This window comes from Vollenhovia emeryi, unplaced genomic scaffold (assembly GCF_000949405.1).
Source record: "Vollenhovia emeryi isolate VEMERY1.0 unplaced genomic scaffold, V.emery_V1.0 DF939120.1, whole genome shotgun sequence".
In the NCBI taxonomy this organism is placed as follows: domain Eukaryota; kingdom Metazoa; phylum Arthropoda; class Insecta; order Hymenoptera; family Formicidae; genus Vollenhovia; species Vollenhovia emeryi.
In genome coordinates this window covers 1,578,349-1,599,882 of record NW_011967246.1, presented here as the reverse complement: position 1 = coordinate 1,599,882, position 21,534 = coordinate 1,578,349, and the positions used below count along the sequence as shown (strand labels likewise).

The window sequence follows — 21,534 nt, the reverse complement described above, 5'->3', positions numbered from 1 at the left end:
TCTGCTGAACGCGGCCATTATAGGAGTGTGCGCTATATATATGGGATTGGCGCGAACGTGAAACAAAAGATTATACTGTGGGGACAGAGACGGTACACATGTATTCGACAAAACAAACAACAGTCTGCGGCAAGCTGGACGTTTCACGATCCGCTCGAGTCAAATTATGGGGTTACAGTGCGTAACGCGATCATGAGCTGACTTTCGTTATCCTTAAAACTTGTCCGTGCAGGTGTATTCGTCTCCCGCGTGTCTTCGCGATACAGCAAGTCCTTCCGCGAGTACCCACGATCGAAACCTGCGTGACTTGTAACCTATGTAACGGTGAAAACTCGTAAGTACAAGCGTTCACCTTGCTGTACTCGTTTTCTTCCCCACTTCGGGAATAGCCGTTGCGCTGCTTATGGTCCAATCTGATTCCTTGCACGCGTTTGTGCGCCATGCAAGTTTGTCTGTATAGACCCTTGATGATATTTGGTAGCTTCATTCTTGGTTTATCGGTATTACAACCCTTTGATAGTATCTGTTTCCTCAAGATTTATAAAAATTGTATCTGTGCATTATACTATTCATTAATGTATAAATTATCTGTCAAAACTTTTCTTCTCTGTGTCCTTAGAATGTAAAGGGAGAAAACGAGAGAGAGAGGGTAGGGGGAGAAGAGGGGATAAAAATTGCATTAAAGCTGCAATATCAAAGTCATTTCAATCTAGATACGGAAAAGGTAAGCAGGCCATTTTTACTGATATAGACTAAATTTAATCTCCCTGTTTAAAATATTAAATAGAATATGATCAGGTTACATTAGATTACATGTAATTTTGATGTAAAGAAGAATCTTATTAATTTACATTAAAATTGCATGTGACTAATTTCTTCATATTCTATCTATTATTTTAAACTGGGCTATTTTTATTTCACTCTATCTTTCCTTGGCACCAAACATTATAAAAAGATGAAAGCAAATTGAACCGAGATTAAAATTAATCCTACGTTGGTGGAAATGGACATAAGAAGAGTAAATCTGAAATCTCCTTGTTCTACATCTATTTTTTTTTCTTCCAGATATAGAAGGATGTCGAAACTCGGGATAGCTACGGGCAAAACACACATTCGACCGCACTTCACAGTCCACACGCAGTCCTCCTTGATGAAGACACGGATGCCGATAAAAGTGAGGAAATCGTTATCAACGAAAGATGCGAATGAATCGAAGAAACCGCGGGCAAGCGTCGCTCTCAAATTGGGCGGAATTCATAAGAGACGAAGCAACGTCGTGATGCAGAACAGAAGTATGCAGATGATGCTAATGATCCTCAAGCAACATCAGCCAGACCGTCGTACAACCATTTTCCTTTCTGGTAGCGAGCTAACGGAAACGACTTTTCGAGCAAACAATTCGTTCGCGTCTCTCCAAAGCGATTTAATCAAAGACGTCTCTCACGATCTCCAAAAACGCGCCGGCAGTTCAACCGAATTGGCGACTCTACGTGACAAACCGACGAGGGTCGTCGACGAGTCTGAGAAAGTCATGGAAAATTTGCACGCCTCCCTTAAGGATGGAGCAAACGCGGGATGTACACACAATTTGGAAAATATTCCCGAGATCGAGACGCAAGGTGTAAACGCTGCGACGAATCGCGAGTATACTCAGAAAATTTGGACGAGCAAGAAAGCCTGGAACGAACGCGTCGATGTCGACGGCGCGCGTCCTGCCGATTTACAAACTTCCGAGGGCACGAAACACATTGACAATCCGCAAGACAAGTGTCCGACGACCGACAAGCTAGTTGTAGGCGATAATAATGCAACCAGCTGGAGAAAGGTCCGGAAGGCCCCTCAAAAGAACCCCGCTTCCGGTCAGCGAGCGTGGAAACCACCCGGCGTTTCGAAAACTTGGAGCACGGAAAGCGCAACATTTTTGCAACCGATGTCGCAGAGGTCGTCTAAATTAGCTAAAAGATCCGCCGCTTTGTCCAGGAGCGAGCACTCGTCGACTGAATATGTCGAGTAATGGAATATCTTTTTTTACTATCTTCTTTACTATCTTTACGGAGCTCCTGTACATATACAAATTATGAACTTTCCTAGGAATGCTCCGTGTAACTTCAGAACACTGTTCCTAGACCAAAGCCGCTGCATCCACCGTGGTTGGTGGTGAGGATGTGGTGGTAGGCGTACTCAAGTTAGCTGAGCATCTCGACGAGTTAAGCGGGGAACATACACTTTTGCATAAGTGCATAAGCATATGCATAACGAATTTGATCGGTCCATTTCCTTGTGCATTTGCTTATAGACCAATGGTCTATGCAAAAGTGTGTGCTCCCCGCTTTAACCCTGAGAGCACCCTCCACTATATCCCCACCACCGGCCACCGTGGATGTAGCGGCTTTCGTCTGGCAGCACTGCTTCAGAATTCAATAGTTTTCATTTTTGTCTCTGAATATTTGCCTTTATTTTTTTGCATTGTATAATTATTATTAAATGTCTTTAAAATGTCTCGTTTAAAATAATACAATTGTAATATAATAATATAAGTGTACAAACAGCATGTTAAACAATTTCGACTCTGAACAATTTCATGCTTTATGTATTTTGTACTTATAATTTTAGAGCCTCTATTAGCGAGTCCACGAGCACATCGATATCGACAGATCAGTTCAAGACGTTAATGAAAGAAAACGCAAACCGTATGACAAAAATCTGCGAACATCTCGCGTAAGAGACGTTTATATTCGACATACATAATTCCGAGCATTAAGATGGTAATATTGATGCATGCCGATTTTATTATAGGGAAGCGAAACAGCGGCAGAGACTACAAAGCGGAGGAACATTGCCGAAGAGGAGACGGTCGAAAACGAAGGTCGGCACACAAGTTTCAAATAAATGCAACAACGCGAATCCAATTCAGAAGACGAAAGCACGACATTGCCAAACGCGACCGATTGTGCCGAAGAAATCCTCGACCGACACGAATGTCGAACAGACAGATTCCCTGACTTGTAGCCAAAGATTGAAAACTTACAAAGTACTTGACGCATTGAAAAAGATCGATAGCACAGAAGACTCAGACACCGAGGAAAACGCCATGAGTAATGATTTCGACCACGAGAAAGGCGGCAGCAAGATTCAAACGTCGTCAAGTCACGACACTTTCATTTTTACGGAAAATGTAAGCTTGGATGGGGCAAACCGAACTTCTCGGAGATCGGTCAGCACGCAGACGGAATTGGATCTGCCTTGTCAAAAGATTGACGCTGAAAAGGACCAAGGTCTCAAGGAAGTTTTGAAACCGACTCGAATTGTCGCGACGCAAACATCGCCAAGTTGTAACAGAAATGTAGTTGAAATTGGATGCAATACTTCAAGTGTCGTTTACAAGGATGCAGAAGTTCTCTACGATCTGATAGACCTCAACAACTCGAAAACGAAAGTTGAGCCAATCGGAATTGGAGATACGTCGATTTTAGATGACCCAATTCATATGGAGTCTTCGTCATTTAAACATATTGAAAGTGTTGAAAACAAAGACGCTAACAGGAAACTTCCGCTCAGCGGATGCAAAAAGATATTAAATACAGAGCTAGAGAAATTAGAAAATTATAATAGCATGACAAACGATGCTGCTAGAGAAGCAGAAAAGATCATGCGCGAGGAAGCTTGTCAAATTTCTTTAGAACCACCAAAAAGTTCTGACGATGAAACAAACATTGATATCGACAAACACCAGAAACCCATAAAGTACTTCAATCACGGCGCAAATAGTACTTCGGTAAATAATCTATTTTCGGCGAGATCTCGCCCATCGATCTACAGCTACGACGCGTCTTGTTCTTCCGAGGAAATCACAGAATATCTCGAAAACGACAGCCAGTACGGTGATACGATTACGTCGGAATTGAAAGTGAACAATGTACCAAGCGACGTGATCGCGGCTTTTGAACTCGCAGCAGAGCGTGCACGCAATATTCACGAAGCAGTCATTATATGTTACCAAAACTTACCACGAAAAATGGCTAGAGAATCTAGAAAACAAAATGAGGACATAATTAAACATTCTGAAACGTCAGAGTTCCACGACGATCGACGTTGTCTCGGGACACGTACCGTAAGTGGCGAAACTGAAGGTAAGATAAAATACGAATGCGAAGCGAAATATCACTTTGCGAACGACGGCGGGGATTTCGGCGGATTCTTAACGTGCTCGTCGCGCGGCAGTAGTTCCGATCGAATATGCGAGCTCGAAAAATTTTCGAGAGCCAAAGATTATTTAGGGATAGACCGAGAAGAAGAAAACGAGCAAGCGATTGCGAGATCGGTTCTAAACGAATGCTCTAGTTTTAAAGACGTAAGGTCGTTGATGCAATTAGTGACGCATCGCGCGGAAGAGGAGTATGCGCTCGAATTGTTGCAATTAGAGGGAAATGGAAATGAAAGTGAGGAGAGTTTTGAAATGGCAGGAGCGACTAATGGAACGTTGGCACTTCCCGCGGCGATTAATAAAACTTACCTTATAGCGCCCAAGAGTCTGCTTCTTCTTATTTATTGCGTCGTCTGTACTGTAGTGTTTTGGTTTCTGCAATTTTCGTTCCGATGCGACTCCGCAAAGTAATCTGTCTGTAATCTACATTATCCGTCTTTTTACTCTGCACTCTCTGTAATCTACATTATTTGTCTTTTACCCTGCACAGTGTGATATTAATTTCGTTAATTTTCGTTTAAGCTACGTTCTCTTTGATTTTAATAAATATATTCCCTGTATATGTTACATTTTATTATATTTGTTATGCATATATCCAGTTATTGAACGTTTTTGTTATATATAAAAGTATAAACTTACAAAAACTTAAGAAAGTATTTTGTGAGAAATTCTCCCGCAAAGTAACGGAGAGATTTTGTAAAACGTCTGTGTGACAATAAAAGGGTTAATACTGGAAGAAGAAAACGAGGATTATTTATTTCGGCACGCTTTTGATAATCCCCTGCGCATTATAAATGCAAATTTCTCATTAATTTTATCATGTACTATTTTTCACAAAATTAAATCTCTTATTATTATTTAGACATTTAATGCTAGAAAAATAATATTCGAAATTGATCAATGCAAATCATTTACAAGAGACAAATTTGCAGAAATTATCACTTAGACGTTATTCACGCATAATATTTAGATAAGACTAAAATAATTCGTTATCACGCTGACCGGATGATTCAGCCAGATGCACCTGACACTCTTAGTATAGCGATTGGTTTAATTTCAGGTCGAAATGAACTCAAATCATCACGCAGCTATTTATTCGTCCTCGAGGACTTCGACGGTTGCGCAACCGGTGATGTCGACTAATTCTTTCGAAGTGAAAGTGGCGATTATCTTCTGCTCCCCAGGCTTTTGCGGCACGAGCTGATGCTCCACGTAAACGTCCTCCTCCGGCCCGACGTCCCTGAAGGTCAAGGTCTTGTTCCTGGAGAGACCAGGCCCGGCATAGTTGAATTGGCAATTGGTCAAGGTCCTCTTCAAAGGATTCTTGAAGCCCAACGTGATGGTCGATGGTTTCCCAACTACTGGTTCACCTTCAATCTACAACAGTACAACACATTAGAAATAGTTCGTAAGTGTCAAATCTCTGAGGATCTGATGATTTTTAGAATTAGATCTCGTGAGACATAATTCGATATTACATGATTGAGATATATATAATGAGATTTTTCCATTTTTTTCCCGGGGAATTTCAAGTTTAATCACCGACACTCAATCTATAAATTGTTATAACCTACGTGGTCCTCTTTAGCAACGTTTAAATTACATATAACATATAAATTCAATCTACTGAGACTCAACGTGGATATTAAAACAGTAGTACTTGTTCGAACAATAGTACGCATAGACTTAAATTAAAAGTTAAAAGTGGACTTTTAACTTTTGCAGATCTACGTATATGATGAATCAAAGTTTTTAAAAAATCATTATCCTTAAAGAGAAAGACGTGAATATGGATGTTTATGTTTACATTTAAGAAGCCCAACAAAGATCAACTTGTAAATGTTATGCATACTCATAAATGTAAGATCAAATCGGATGTTTCAATGCTTGCTTTGTTCATGATTGATGTGAATCTTAGGATATGGTCAAGCACTATTAATAAAAGAACGAGAGTGAGACAGTGATTCATATTCACTTCTAACTGATTGTGAGCTACCACTACAAACTGATCTTTGGTGGGCTTCTTCAACCAAATCACGGACATCCATATTCGCCTTCCAACGTTGAACAATGAATTTTATATATTTTTTCAAACTTTGACTTAAGATAATTCGAACAATTTTAATATATATGTTAATGTTGAGTTCCAATGTTCGTTAATTATTAGATTTTATGTTATGTAATTTAAAATAATGTGTTGTGCTAAAGAAGGACCAAGTAAGTTGATATGTACAACATAAAAACTACTAGCCTTACAAATCTCAAGTAAACCGCATATTTAGAAAGATTAAGATACATTTAAATGTCTAATAGATTTGAATATGAACATTAAAAAATCTATTGAAGAAATACATTTAAACTCAGTTAATTAATAATGCAATTGACAAATATTTTTTGTAATTATGAAATCGAATCAGTGCGAAGAGATGTTTGGCTACAATTTGAAGAAAATTCTAGTTCGATTTGTTTTTCTTGTATTATACCTTGACATCGATATTTGGCTTTAGAACCTGAAAGTCATCCTCGTCTGCCCAAGTTTGCCGGGTTTCCTTAACTGAGGCAATGCAATATAGCTTCATAATGCAATACTCCACCAGCTTGTCCAGGTAATCGTTGACCGTCACGCTGAGCCTTAATTGTTCCACTATAATGTATTGAAATGAGAATCCAAACGTAAATCACATATTCCAAATGGCGTAATTTTTTTATGCCAATTAACGCAAAAAGGTAGATAGTAACGCAATAAAAAGTTACATGATTTTTTTTCTTTATGTCGATTATCCAATAAATTATCATTATCTAGGAATTCCACAGACAAAATTAACCGAGCTTCTGTCGTTGATGATAGAACATTAGCATTAGCTGTGGAAATACGAGTTAATCATTGCAAATTTACTGTTTCATGCCAAATTTACCGACTTTGTCTACCGACTTTTAACATTAAATCGTTTATAAAAGCTGAGTTCCCTAGTAGATTAAAATTCCATTAAAGCATTTTAATTAAAAAACCATCAATTCATCCGCTTGCGGTCTCGCTTAAATGCGTAATTCTTCAGCTTCGATTACTGAATTACGATTTAAGAATCATCGACGTCTTAACAAACTACCGTTTCTTTTTGTTCATCCATTTCTAACGTTAATGCAGCGTTCATTTCCAGTGATGCTAATTGACTTTTGCCGCAGGCGTTTGGGGAAAAAAAACACAATTCTTCCTACCGCCGTTCGGCTGAAGCACAAAATCGCCGGACGCTCTCTTCACCAGGTTCGCCTTAAGTCCGTTATAATAAACGCTACCAGCTGACAGAATAGCCTGAATGGTGCGCGTCTCGTCGGACTTGTTCTTTATGTTCACGGTCACGGCGAACGGCTCGCCGATGTTGACGCGTTCGAGCTCGATAAGATCGAACTCGACGTCCTCTTTACCCGGCGACGGCATCGAGTAAAATCTCTTCGCCATCTCGGTGCTGCGTACCGCCCTGTATAGGGTCAATCTCTCGACCTCGGTGCCTGAAAGCCGGTCAAAGTTAAATTGAGCCTGCAACTGGGCATGCAAAAAGGGCCCCTTAAATATGCCTCGATAATTAACACAACATGGATTATTAATTAGCATTGCATACAATGAAAATCCAAACTTTAAAAACTTCCACATTTTTACCCCCCATTGATCGTGCTGGTTGAAAATTTATAATAGAATACGGACCCTTCGAAAAATATACCTTAAAAAAATACTTGTACCTTAGAAAACCGTAGAAGATTTTACTTTAGAAAAATAAGAAGTATGAAAAGTAAATTTGGACACTTTAAACTTTTATTTAAGATAAACTCAAAACTTACTTTAAGATTTTAAAAGAAAGCTTTAAGAGAATTGTGAAAAGTAGGTGATATAATTTATAATATCGCGCGCGGTTTTCTTCTTGCGAGAAAGTGCTATGTCGCGCGGCCCTGTAGCGCAAACTTCCACAGGCTTGGCTATCTAAAAATTACTTTAAGTGTCCAAAATTACTCTAAAATTTTTTAACTAAACTTGCTCTTGACTTCTTCAAGTAAACTCTTAGATTTGAAAGATTACTTTAAAGTACTTTAATTTAAAGTAAATTTTTCCAAGGGGATCGTCGGAATGGAAGCAATTAATTTGCATCGTTTACCTTCCTTGGCTTTATAAAGCGATGTTATGTCTTGCCTATCCTTGTCTCCGTTAGGATCGAAGATCCACGGCGCCTTCGTTAGAATCATTCGGCCGATGCTACGAAGATAATTCGCATTTAATTTCGTGCGAGACGTACCGTGGCGATGGGGTCTTTTCATCATTCAGGAGCAATTATTGCTTTACAAGAGGAAGACGAGAGGCAGAGTGACTAATGTAACATGGATCATTAATTAATACCACAAATAACAGAGAAAGAATACAAGTGGAAACTCCAATGACGAGATAGACGTGAGAAACAATAATGCGCGGAACGATAGATAATCCATTACGAAGACGTTCATCGTTGCAACTTAAACGAGTCGACCGTCAACTTGTCATATTTATGTTTGCACTTTGCATTATCCGCATTTGCTTGGCGTAGAAATGCCGCGGCAGCGCGGAAATTATGGAAATCGTGAGTACACAGTATTCATGCTTTACGAAGCGTCGAAGGACAATGTAATGTAACTGAGAATTGCAGGATCGGCAAATAGCGCGAGCAATTGCGCTTTTCCGTTTCCGAACGTCGGTGCACCCGTCGTTCACTCGTCCGACGCGTTTTTATGTATCTCACGCTTCGTAGCTGTCATAGCTATTTCCGTCCGCGACGAATTTGCCTGTACCGTGAATGATCAGCGAATTACCGATGAATGAAATCATCACAAAAGAATATCGAATGAAGCATGGAAAGGCGTTCTTTCGAGGGGCATTAATTATTCTACGACTTCTTCCGCGAGCGTTGATTAAATAATTGCTCATCCGTAATATTCGACCGGTGAGAAATTTAGTTTAACAAAATTCGTAAATTGAAATTTGCAATTTAAATCCTCGGGTAAAATGTAAACCTATCGAAAATGTTGACAAATGATGTGACGTTCCGCATAACATATTACAGTATATATTTTAGATTTTTCTTTCCCTTCTTTTTGTATCATTGAGGTATTAAGTTTCTCAAAGATCTTTCCCTCGAGGAACGTTATTTTGAACGCAAACTACTTTGTTCTCCTAAGAAAGAAAGCCTTAACTCCAAAAATAAACATTTTTCGGCTATTTGTTCGTCGTGAAAGGGAAGATCCCTTATTGTATCACCTGTTTTAACTTTATGTGCTAATGCGGTTGGATAAATGTTAAATTTGATCGTTCTGAATTTGCATTTCTAGAGTTCGGGCCCTCTTCCAGCTTTTATGGAATAGCTGCAAGTTGATTGACCACACATTTCTCAAAGCTAGAACTTGGACTAAGTCACCGTGGACGCAGGCCTTTAGGACGGTATCTATGTACTCACTGATACTTGTTACAGTCGATCTTGGAATATCCTAGATCGCTCTCCGGATCCTCCTTCCATCTCATTAAGTCCGCGTTCACGGACGCAACCAAGAAGGTCACGTCGTAATTGTAACCGACGGCACCCTCCTTAATGGCCTCCACCGAGGCTGGTCCGCACTGATAAACGTTTTCCGACGTTTCCTGGGGAGTGGCGTCGATGGCCTGCCAGCCCCCGTAACCCTTGGGGAGGTCCGGTCTCGCCATCCACACGTCGTTCCACACGTGGTAGTTCCAGATGGAGTCCTCGCCCATGAGGTTGTTCGGGTCGTACTCGAGCTCCTCGTTGTTTAGATCGTAGTAACGGTCCACCGATAGCGAAGCATTGGCGTCGTGGGCCGACACCAGATTGGACACCACTCTCGACGGGATTCCCAGGGCGCGACACACCGAGGTGACGACACCGGCGAAGACCCAGCATTGACCGTAGTTTACTTCATTGCCAGTCTCCAAGAACTGCTCGAGAATGGGCACGCTTCCGGTCCAGGCAGCCGGCGCGGTGCCGTCGCTGTACTCGCCGTCCCAGCGGCCGGTTATCACACCCTTATCGTCGTTAGAGTTCACCTAAAGCCAATGGAAAAGGAAATTATATTTGGTTCCAATGTAAAAGTAATATAAATGAAAAGAGAAGCAACCGTTTCGAGTTCGAAGACTAAATGTCGCGATATTATCCAGTTATTTTTCATTGGAATAAGTGATCTTGCGGTATCCAGTGAGAAATGATTCGTCGATCGACGTCGAAATGATGTCGAATCGACATCAATTCGACGGTGTTGATGTTGATTCGACGTCGTTTCGACGAATCATTTCTCACTGGGTACTCTCTGACTTAATTAATAATCGTAAAACTGAATGATTTCAATTAATGTTAGACTATTTCAAATGTAATAATCATAAAACTGAATAATTTCAATTGATGTTAGATTATTTGTAATTCAAACGTATAATAATTCAGATATCAATTCTGAAATAGGCTTGAGACAAAGGAAGAATATATTACGATTTTCGAGATTGCCCGAGCCATTTTGACCGGGTCGCCCCTGGAAATCGCCTTGATACCGGATCTCTCGAGTAACAACTGGCAAGCTGGTAACACACACGCGTCGAACTGCCCAAAGACCCATTCTCTGCCACGGGAACTACCCCACGGACCCACCCATATCTTCCCGACGTCGTTGAGGATGTACTCGTCGAGCAGTTGCTCGTCCTCCATATACACCAAATCCTCTGCGTTACATTTCATATTAATTATATTTTTGAAACATTTTATAATTGTTTCATTTCCAGAGCAATGAAGTAGCAACAAGTTCTTATTACATTTCTATGTACATGATGTTCCGCTAACTAGATCTTCCTCTAATGGAATATTATTTTTCAAAGATACCTTCAGAACCCGGTAAAAATTTTTCATATGAAAGCATGTATAAATATATAAAATTATACAGCACTGTGTAGAATTGAAATAAAATTATATAAAAATATATAATGTAAAAATATGTATTAGACATATTTGAAGTATATTTTTATATAATTCTATATATTTATTCATGTTCATGCATGAACAACTTTTTTACCTCATTTTCCAAAGGAATCTTTAGAACGAGCGGAATGATTGTAATTAAAGATGGAAACAATCGTTTAACAAAAGCACTTGCGAAGATATTCGTACGTGGCCAACGGGCCGCTTTTGAAATCAAAAGTCCACGAAATAAAATATTTATAGAAACAATTTCCCAAATTTTCCGCAAAGTAATTTACTTGTTAGTATCATTTTTCTGAATCCTTTAATATCTTTTATGTCGATAGAAATTGACGTCGATAAGAAGATTTTGATGTAATATCAGATCCCGTGTTATATCTTTAAATGTTCTGCAGTTGTTGATTGTGCTGACCGTACCTTTCATCCATGGATTGAAGAGTAGGTAGATATCTTGATCGTAGCTGTAAGTATTCGGAGCTTTTCTTCTGCCGAGGGTGTTGGTCTCCACGTTCAGTTGCCACACGCCGACGGGACTGTCGATCGGACTCCTGACCTCGACGGACAGGTCCATCCCGTGCATGCCGACCATGCGAACGCCCCAAGCCTCCAAATCGGTCAGATAAGTCTCCCTCCTGGTGACCGTGTTCACTCCCCTGGTGCCCCGTAGCACGTTGGGGTTCGGGCCGAAGCTAAAGAGCAGCCGGACGATGTCGGTCTCGTCCACGTACTCGCGGTTGAATCTCAGGGCCATGTGGAAGGCCTGTCCTCGTCGGAGGACGGGAATCGCCGGATCCTGGTGGACCATCTCGAAGTTGAAGGTGCGATGGGTCTCAGCATTCTCCTTCACGTACAAGTACACCGCTTCAACTATCAGCGGCTCTTCGAATGACATCTGATGAGATCGGATGAATTAGACAATGCATTCACTCATGAGTCGTGAAAGAGATTATATTAACTTATTAAATTACTATAACAGCAAAAACAATTGTTACACGACTTTAGGCTGGCTTAAAAGAGAAGGTTTAGAAACTTTTCTCTGGAAACTCTAATCCCTAGATTTTTAATCATCAGCAAAAGAGTTTGTAAAAGTACAGAACGAATATAGTCTAAGGGCTCTGATAATAGACAATAAAATAGAAAGAAAAAGGAAGGCAGTGAGACGTCCTGCGTCGGCTCTTACCGCCTCTTTTTTCTTTCTATTTTATTGTTTTTAAAAGTAAACTTTCAAATCTAAGAGTCTACTGAAAGAAGTTAAAAGGTTACTTAACAAATTTTAGGATAGTTTTGGATACTTAAAGTAAGCACAAATTTTCTCAAAAATCAATACCCACGTCAAAGATCTTAGTTTTATGCGGAAGTAAAGTGTGATTCGGTGCATCGATCGCGATTCTGCAACCTCATTCTCAGGTATTGCTACAGCGAAGCTGCAACCGGGATGTGTCCTCGTTGTCGGGTCGCATGAGTGTTCGGTATCCGTCATTGATTCACCCGGAGGCATTGCGTAAAAAGTTCGGGAAAAATTCCGAGCGCGTAATCCGCGTAATCGTGTCCCGTAAAGGGGCGATCTATCGGCGAAATGACCTCGATCGCTGATTCACCCGATCCGATCTCCGCGCGGGTGAAATGCGGGATTCCACCTGGTCTCACGCATTCCCGACCATCCGGTGAAGTACACGGAATAAATTACCGTGAAAACCGCGCGTGCATTATTAAATCGGTTGTAAAAATGAAACCGGTATTTCGGGACGGTTCCCCCGATTTAAATAATCCGCTGTTACGCAAGCCACAATGTTTCTTGTTTCGAAAGCGAGCTGTGCGTTTCGTGATATCGTAATCGAATAAAAAGTCTCAATTTTGTTATGACGAATGGGTATCGATTTGATAATTTATAGCAATGTCACCAACATTGCTATAAATAATTAAGCGAGATCCGTAAGCTAAGCAGCAAAATTTCAAAATGTGCATTATAAGATGCGAGTGATATTTGGGAAACGAGACAATGAAATCTCTGGTTCATTTGTTACATCTTTCAATAGAGAGTAAATAAATTTAAATAATTTCAGTAAATTAGTTTAACGCAGAATTAACTTGGAACATACAATAAATGTAGTTTGCTTTATACATTACTTATTTGTATAAAATATATAATGATTTAAGTAGGACCGGTTTTCTTATGTTAATTAATAAAGATAAAATAGAGAGTGGAACTTCAAAACTGACCTAAAAATTTAGATCAATTTTAAATAATTCGGTTGGATAACATCGTTTGTAAAAAGTAATTTCAACATAAAAGATAACGATTTGTAAGGTACACAAATAAATATATAAAGATCTAACTATAAGTACATATTTTATTAATCGCGAATACCTGTCATCTTTTAATGTTGCAACAACCATTTCTATGATATATATTTAATTAATTTTATATTTGAATAACCGTTTATCTTTTTTTGTTTCATGTGTCCAATCTCACTTTATTCCACTAAAGAAATAAAATTTGAACTTACCTTAGAAGCACTTGCGTTAAAAATCAACAGCGAAAGAAACTACGAGAGAGAACAAACATAAACGACAATCCATTTACAAGTTACACCGCATACGAACTGACGCTCGTAAACGCGTCCTACCTCTTATATGAGATACGGCTTCCTCCACGGTGTAACCGCAAATCCCCACTACAGCAATAATTGCGTGTGGCATTTAGATCTCTGAGTAAACGAGTCGATATGAAACCAAAATGCGCATTATGCGTGACTCTATGAAATGACAAATAGGTTGATTTTACCGCTTAAATATTTATTTAGAACGTAAAATCAAACGATTTTTCACGTACGACTTTTGAGAGAAAATGTTTCGACGATTTCCACCAAAATTACAGCGAGCGTCTTTCTAGTGCGAGAGAAGAATAGGTTTTTGTTTTTATAATGCGTCATACTTGTTTCATTTTACATAAACTAGGTATCGTAATTAAAAAAAGAAGATATGATGTATTTTTTACTGGGTTACTTAGTTAACAATAAGAAACTTTAGAATGTCGAGACTTTTCCATAATTTCTTAAAATAATTATAATTTTTTAATTGTATAAGAACAAATTAAAGTAAATTAATTTCAAATATAGGAAAAGTTCAGATTTTTTGATAAAAATTTAAATTTATATCAACGAAGAACTAAAATTCCTATTTGCATCATCCCGCTAAACAAAATTTATAGAAAATTTTGAAAAAATAGAATTATTATGTTACATTCTAACAATAAGACGTATAGAAAGTAAGTCGTCATTTAAAATACCAACAAATGCAGTTCCGTCGATCCTAATGCGCGAGAAAACTAATTCGATATTTGGCTGAAATGAAATCACTAATTAGACAGACGTATCTTATCGACTTATGAAGCAGCGGTAATTAACTCAATAAACCGCAGGCTCTCGTGGGTGGTGGACGTTGTGGTCAGCTTGCAGATTAACCGCCGACGATGGGAAATGCCTGCGTAGAAGGAAACGCCGCGCAACCCGGGGGTGAGGCGAATGTTTATCCGGCTTCATGTTTTCACAAATTTATTTGCATCCTGTGTATCGAGCTACACAAATTACGTAGTAAATTATTGGTCTGTAGTTGTTTTTGGATTCCCTCCCGCCACGCGACTCCTCGCGTGTGCGCAATAATTGCGAGATCCGATATCCGGCCGCGCAATTTTATCGTTAACAAATAATTCCTCCAATTGTGCACTTCGAGTATCGCGTCAAAAGGCCTCTCACCTAATATCCTTCGCAATTAAGCTCTCCAGAGAAATATGTTAACACTTTTCTTTCCATTTCTTTTACTTTATGTTTCAGAGTAAGATAAATCGGAAATTTTTATACAGAAGAGAAAGAGAAATTGAATTTAATATCTACTTTAATATCTCGTTAAAACGAATTTAATATTTAATATGCTAAATATTATGTTTTTGTAAACATTTTTGTAAAAACATAAAAGGACAATTATATGCATAAGAAAATGATGATAAAATTGTGATGAAATTTTGATGATATAAATTATATTACACACAGAAAACAATCTCTGTTTGAGCCGTCCATCATAGATAGCTACTTAAAAAATTTCTATTTCAGCGAATTGAGCGTATAACGAGACCTTTGAATCACGTTTGGCGATACGCGAAGCGTACTCCTTTAACACCAATCTTGCAACACATACACACTCGTATATATCCTTAAATAAACGGACCGTGTGTGTTGAGCACCCATCTAAAATGTCTAAAAACATTACGATAAGGCAAGTAGCAGTCATATGTAAACAAGAACGAGGAATAGATACTATCGACTACGTAATACAATTAACTAACGCAACATCCGCTTCGGGTAATTTCCGGGTCGGGGATTTCATCATCTTGTGTGCTTCGCATTTTTCTCTCAATCATCTCTCATACGGTCTTTAAGGGTTGCATTGTTCACGCGGGAAAAATGCCCTTCTTGTCGCCGATTCATACGATGCCGATCATTAATCTGCGATCATCCACAGAAAACTGACAAAGTTACCAATAGAGAATACTTAATAATTCTCTATAATAATATACATATATTCTTTACATAAAACAAGAGATCATAAAAATATGTTAAAAAACAGTTTTGTAAAATTGCATTATTATATCTCCAAGTCTGAGTCATATAATTTTACAGAATAAATTCTCTGTATAAACCTTTTTATATTTAATATTTTTTTAATCTGTTTTTTTTAATGAATACCAATACGACAAATAATTTTTTTAATTAGAAATTATCCGTATCGGGAAACAATTATTATACAATAGATGAATGTTTCGTCGAAAATTCGGCGAAATTTCCTGTGGTTGATGACAAATCGATGACCCGTAACCGTCGCTTCGTTGTTTGAAACGATTCTCGATATAATTCGGCATAACTTTCCTCTATGTAGCAAGTTTTTTAACATCAACTCCCTAATGTGGCGGAAAAGCTATACGAGCGCACGACAGTCGACAGGAACAAGCGTGTCTTCGTAGGATATTTCACTCAATTTTTACCAAATTTGGCACAGAACTTGGCTGTCGCATTTATTGGCTACGATCCTCGCAGAACGTCTCGATTGATAATTTCTCTCGCAACCGACCGTCAGTGATTTCCGACATGAGATTGCTCCAACAAATTCAATTTATTACCACATTAAAAAAAAGAAAAAGTAACAAGTATAATTAGAATCTTATTTTCTTTCTTCTTCTTATATTTCTTAGATGTCAAACATCCAAACCTTCTGTCTAGCGACTGTATCTCATATCTGTCTATTAAATTTGTTAAAACTTAAATAATCTTTAAATTAATGTTCACTTTGTGACTATTCTTCACTAAGTCTTAACATTATTTAACGTTCTGAAATATATTTTCATAGCATTATTTAATTATCTATATATTTGGAAGGCAGCAATCTCATTCCAGCAATACGTTCACAATAATTCAATGAAATTGGATCAAAAACAGCCAACCAAAATTTATTTTCTATAATCAAAAATTTAGCTTCGATTTACGAAAAGATAATTTAATTTCGCAAAATATACCGCCGTTGACTCGTTTTAATCCTCCTTCTTTCTGCATATAGTTCATCTACGGTTCGTCTCCAATTCTTGCTGAGACATCGGAAATCGGCCAATCGGCAAGCTACTTTGTTATTCGGATGACAAAACGAATATCAGAATTGATCTCCCCGCGTATGCGATATGGATCTGAGGATCGTGTTTAGAAATTCCAAGGGTTCATCGTGTGTGACAATGTACAACAGATCGGGCTTGCAAAAATCCCGAGGGTTTTGAAAGTTTTCCGAGCAAAGCGATTTACAAGGTCTGCTTCTCGTACGTGTGCTCGTGTTTTCTGGCGCATGTATCGGTATGCTTTCGCTTCTCAACGAATCGTCAGTAACGATACATGTTGGTTACGTCTCTATTTACGGTTAAACAATCTCGCGTATGTTCTCGCGTCGACGGAATATTCATCGCGCGTGAAGTCGAGTCGTACATTTCCGGACACGCGAAAGGAATACTGCCCCGTCCCACGTTTTCACGACGTTTTCGAGAGGAAATCGGAGAAGAATAAATAAATTTTCAGCTCTGATGACGTCGCGTTATCTCGCCTCGTTTTTCTGCGCGAGTAATGTATTCAACGTAGTCAATCGATAATAGAAATGTCCAATAAAAGGTTGAAACTTAAAATAATACCGTTTGTATATCCCACGAGTATAATTAATAATTAAACAATATAGAAAACAACGTTTAAAATTTTTTCCTCTCCCTCTTTTTCCTCCTCTCTTTACATTCTTATAAATATAGCTAATTAATATAACAGCAGTTCTCTTAGATCCCGTATTAAGCTCGAAGGGGAAACGATCGCGCTTATCAAATTGCTTCCTTCTTCTCCGAGCAAAAAAGAAACCACGAAAACGACCTCCTCACTGCGCTGCATATCATATCATATATTACGCAACTCCCGCATTTCCCTTTTTTCTCCCTAAAGATAATGTTATTCTCTCTATATTTTGCGGATTCCGCGCAGTAAAGAGGTAAGCGCGGTCGTGCCTCTGCGAGCGCGCATTCACGATCCTATTATCACAGTCAACCTCCAGCCTCTCGTCTCCCATATTACAACCGCAAATATAATAACGCCTCTTTCGTCTCTCTCAACATTCATCGTTCCGTCGGAAAGTGCAACGATTTCGGAATTTGCTCGAGTAAATGAAATATTTCGCGAGCACTTTAGCGCGCGAGCCGTACGTCTCGAAAGTGCGGCAGAATGCGAGCTTCGAAACATGCGACAAACTTAATTCATCTATGTCTCAAACTGCTTTTCTACCTAAAATTTAATCAACCCGATATATGCCGAGGAACTCCCGTAAACGTGAGTTTCTTATTAATATAATTTATTTAAAAACAAATTAGCTCAACTAACAACAGTTTTAAAATTTTCCCCAAAAACTTGTCCAAATCTCGAATAAATAATAAAATTATAAACCTATTTAATCATAGATATCGTTATGCTTTTCAGATCTTAATATATCTTAGACATTAGATGTGTACGTGTGTGTATATGTGCATATGATATGTGTGTGTGTGTATACTAAAATAAAAAAAAATAAATTCAGTCAAATATTTTGTATCAAATAAATTAAGCATAAATAAATTAAGTAAGAGACAAGAAATCGATGTCCCTGCATGTTTCAAGATTCTCGACATTTGTCTGATCTCGAAACGGAGTCACTTTCGACGCAGACGACTCGCGTGATCGAATCTAGAAGATATAACACCGTCGTTACTTCCAGAAACAATCGGGAGCGTGCGGTAGGAACAGTCACGCAAGAGAACGCGGATTCTTTCTTTCTCTCAGTTTCATCCTCTCTTTCTCTCGCATCTCCGGGCCCATCCAAGCTGCGCAATTTAACCCTTTCAGTACCGAACTAAATGTAGGGACGTTAGCACCTTCCTCTTGTTAATTCAACGCAATTTTACAGCCGGTGTTCATCAGTGTGTTCGCTTAACTTTAACTGTCATTAAGTAAATATTCCCTTACGCTCGTTGCGGGATACAAATATGCAAATACTAATATTTAGGCAAGAGTCTTCGTCCGTCTCAACTCTCATTTAAATTTGTCAAAAACCCCTTTTCTATTTGTAATGTATCATAGTTTAGTTTAACGCTACGGTCTGTCGAGACATCGAGATTTACTTGAACGATGTCCACGTTAAATGATGTCAGCAAGTAGCTACGAAGTTTCATTTTTCTTCAATTAGAAAAGTTTCTAAGAGACCGAAAGCTTTGCTAATTGAAGAATTGAAAAAATATACATGATTCTCCTCTGTTATTGCAGAGGAGAATCATGTATATTTTTTCAAGAATCCGGCCGTCAATCCTCACATTGTAGAGAGGTCGCGTTACGCCCTTTCCTTCAATGATATTCAACGCTTATATTTTCATTGCTTAACACAGAACGTCACGAATTGCCGCCAGCAAGTAGCATTTCGTATCGAAATTTTGTTTGAAATTTGACAGCGGAGAAACTTAAATACCTGTAGTCTCATCGAGATTCGTGAGACACCGAGAACGTGGCGAGGACAAGGGTCGATACATATCGTGGAGTTAAGATTTTTATATCATTATTAAATGCAGGTTCAAGGCAGGTACTGAAAGAGCTAATGGCGGATAAGGAAAGCGCGAACTCCTCTATTATATCTCGGTAGATACTTCAACGTCTCGGCGAAGTATCGTCGCTCGGCGCGTGTGCCGCGCGCTACATCGAGATAAGATTACCGAATTGTGATGCTATATAATATAGTGTCGATCTTTTTAATATATCATATAGTATATAGCAGCGGTGATAGAGTAGTGCCCGACTAGCTCGAAATACATAATTAACGAACAAGTAATCGCGAAATATGCGTTGTTAATCTATATCTGTATGTATAGATACTTTATATGTATACAACTGTATATATATATACTATATGTATATATACATATACCATTTTGTTCATTCTGTTTCTCTTGTCGTACCCCGGGGCTTAGGTACACGCGTGACTAGTTCAAAAAGAAAAGAAAAAGAGCGGATATCCCTTCGCCCGCTGCGCACTTATCTTCGCTTTTTCCCCCCTGTTTACAAGTGTGTGTTCGTATATGTGTGTCTGAGGTATCTTTTTACGCATATATGTATGTTTCTGTCAGAACAGCCTATAAGTCTCTGCAAGCGCTCGGTTCTAATTCGCGCGGGCGTCCAAGGTTCGCTTCAAAGTTCGCTAGAAAAGGGTACTCCATTCCCTCGCTCGGGGATGCCCGAGGTCTCTCGTTTCACGAGACGGCTGCCTCTCTAAACTCCCGCGGAAGTCTAGGTACTAGAACGACAGTAACTCCTAGTCGGAGGGACGATCGCGCGATTGACTGTCGCGTGGGATCGACCCTCGCGGTCGCCGACGACTATAGCGCGGCGACGACGAAGACAATGACGACGACGACGACGTCGTCGACGACGGCGACGACGACGACGACGACGACGACGACGACGATGGTACGACGTTGTCGTTCACGAGGCGATGCTACGTGCGCCGGCGGGACGACGGGGCCTCGTGTCGTTTTTTGGCTGAATTGAATCGAGTCCTATCGTCGAGGGCTAACTCGGCGCGTCTTCCGGTTCCACCACGCCGCCGGCCGGCCCCGTCTGGCTACCACCCTGGCTCATCGTCACAAACTGCTGCGATAGCGTCTGCAAACTCTGCCGTACCTACAAACATATGTTCATGTCAAGCGAGCGTATCACAGTTAGTTACTTGGGCCATTCCATCAGGCATCGTCATCAACCGCACCTGGTCCTCCTCGATTATCTCTGATTTTTCAAGTATCGCGATAAAATCCGAACACCTGGCACCGTTACGCAATCCAAGTTACTCATAAACTTATCTATCTTTGCTTTCAGAAGAAAATAAAATAATGTAAGAAATATAATATATACATGTGAGAGGAAACATAAAGCTGTTTCGTGCTCGTAGTATTTGAAGTAGTGAACAGAATGTATTTAAACCAATTTAATTAAATAAAGTCACTTAATTTAGGATAAAGAAAGTACTTTACTCATTGAGACCGAGTATCGTCATACAGTGTCATTTCCAGTTTGCAATTACTGTTTTACGTATTATTTAATTCAATTTAATAAAACTCTTGCTTAACTTACTTGAATAAAGTAATTAAATTTATAGACGTTAAGTTAAAAAAACATTTCTTTATTGAGACCAAACAGACTTCAACGTTCGTGATTATTACTCGAAATGCACTTCCGATGTGCGTCGACAGATGAAAATCGACCGTGACACCACAAAGGGGCAGCTTACCTTCACTATTTGATCCAGATTTGTGTTGAGATAGTGCAACAGCCGATCCTGCGTGAAGCGTTCCGGCGAGACGAGAGGGTGGTTTAAATAAGCTGTGTGCAGTCTGTCAATGCGCATCATCATTAGAGCCGCCGATACGTAAAGAACTGCCAAGAGGGCCACCAGTATCGCTATCACCATGCCGGGCTTCAGCCCGTTGGTGAACAGAGATCCCAGCCTGTCGGATTTGCTCGGCGTCAGCGCCTTCGTTAACACTGCTGTCTCCAGCCTTAAGGAAAGACGCGAAAGCAAGCGGAATAAGCGACAATTGCGAAAACAACTTCGGCGCGTCGTATTTCGCAAAGCTATAAACTTCGGAGAGAACGGAGAGACGCGATAAGATTATCTAGACTCTCTCATTGTTGCGATTTTGGGAAGAAAGCAAGCACGACTTGGCCTCACGTTTGCAAAACTTTCCAATCGCTTCGTCCA

General features: G+C 39.5%; 3 protein-coding genes across 4 annotated transcripts in view; 1 reads left to right on the top strand and 2 right to left on the bottom strand.

The window, feature by feature from the left end:
• Positions 1–6: 6 nt before the first annotated feature.
• LOC105570499 lies at positions 7–4,836 on the top strand. The gene is made up of 6 exons (XM_012027739.1): positions 7–334; positions 620–724; positions 1,066–2,010; positions 2,614–2,718; positions 2,797–3,386; positions 3,420–4,836. The coding sequence occupies exons 3-6, from the start codon at positions 1,076–1,078 to the stop codon at positions 4,613–4,615; spliced, it is 2,826 nt and encodes a 941-aa protein (XP_011883129.1). The 5' UTR covers positions 7–334; positions 620–724; positions 1,066–1,075; the 3' UTR covers positions 4,616–4,836.
• Positions 4,837–4,944: 108 nt separating this feature from the next.
• LOC105570500 (hemocyte protein-glutamine gamma-glutamyltransferase-like) lies at positions 4,945–13,827 on the bottom strand. The gene is made up of 8 exons (XM_012027740.1): positions 13,701–13,827; positions 11,611–12,085; positions 10,714–10,940; positions 9,676–10,277; positions 8,350–8,447; positions 7,421–7,711; positions 6,688–6,848; positions 4,945–5,581 (listed from the first exon to the last, which is right to left on the bottom strand). The coding sequence occupies exons 2-8, from the start codon at positions 12,083–12,085 to the stop codon at positions 5,297–5,299; spliced, it is 2,139 nt and encodes a 712-aa protein (XP_011883130.1). The 5' UTR covers positions 13,701–13,827; the 3' UTR covers positions 4,945–5,296.
• Positions 13,828–16,410: 2,583 nt separating this feature from the next.
• LOC105570496 (GRAM domain-containing protein 3-like) overlaps positions 16,411–21,534 on the bottom strand; it is an 84,617-nt gene continuing 79,493 nt past the window's right edge. For both annotated transcript variants that reach the window (XM_012027729.1, XM_012027730.1), the window contains exons 7-8: positions 21,064–21,331; positions 16,411–20,459 (exon numbers count right to left, since the gene is read on the bottom strand). In XM_012027729.1, the coding sequence (XP_011883119.1) occupies positions 20,349–20,459; positions 21,064–21,331 (379 nt within the window). In that variant the 3' untranslated portion in view covers positions 16,411–20,348. The remainder of the gene's footprint in view (positions 20,460–21,063; positions 21,332–21,534) is intronic.

Excerpts from the sequence above, each read along its gene's own strand:
- LOC105570499 (XM_012027739.1), top strand. The coding sequence starts at position 1,076 with ATGTCGAAACTCGGGATAGCTACGGGCAAAACACACATTCGACCGCAC. Across the intron at positions 2,719-2,796 it reads AAAATCTGCGAACATCTCGC|GGAAGCGAAACAGCGGCAGA; the intron begins GTAAGAGACGTT and ends ATTTTATTATAG. Across the intron at positions 3,387-3,419 it reads TTCAAGTGTCGTTTACAAGG|ACAACTCGAAAACGAAAGTT; the intron begins ATGCAGAAGTTC and ends TGATAGACCTCA.
- LOC105570500 (XM_012027740.1), bottom strand. The coding sequence starts at position 12,085 with ATGTCATTCGAAGAGCCGCTGATAGTTGAAGCGGTGTACTTGTACGTG. Across the intron at positions 10,941-11,610 it reads CTTCAATCCATGGATGAAAG|AGGATTTGGTGTATATGGAG; the intron begins GTACGGTCAGCA and ends AATGTAACGCAG. Across the intron at positions 10,278-10,713 it reads CTCGGGCAATCTCGAAAATC|GTGAACTCTAACGACGATAA; the intron begins GTAATATATTCT and ends CATTGGCTTTAG.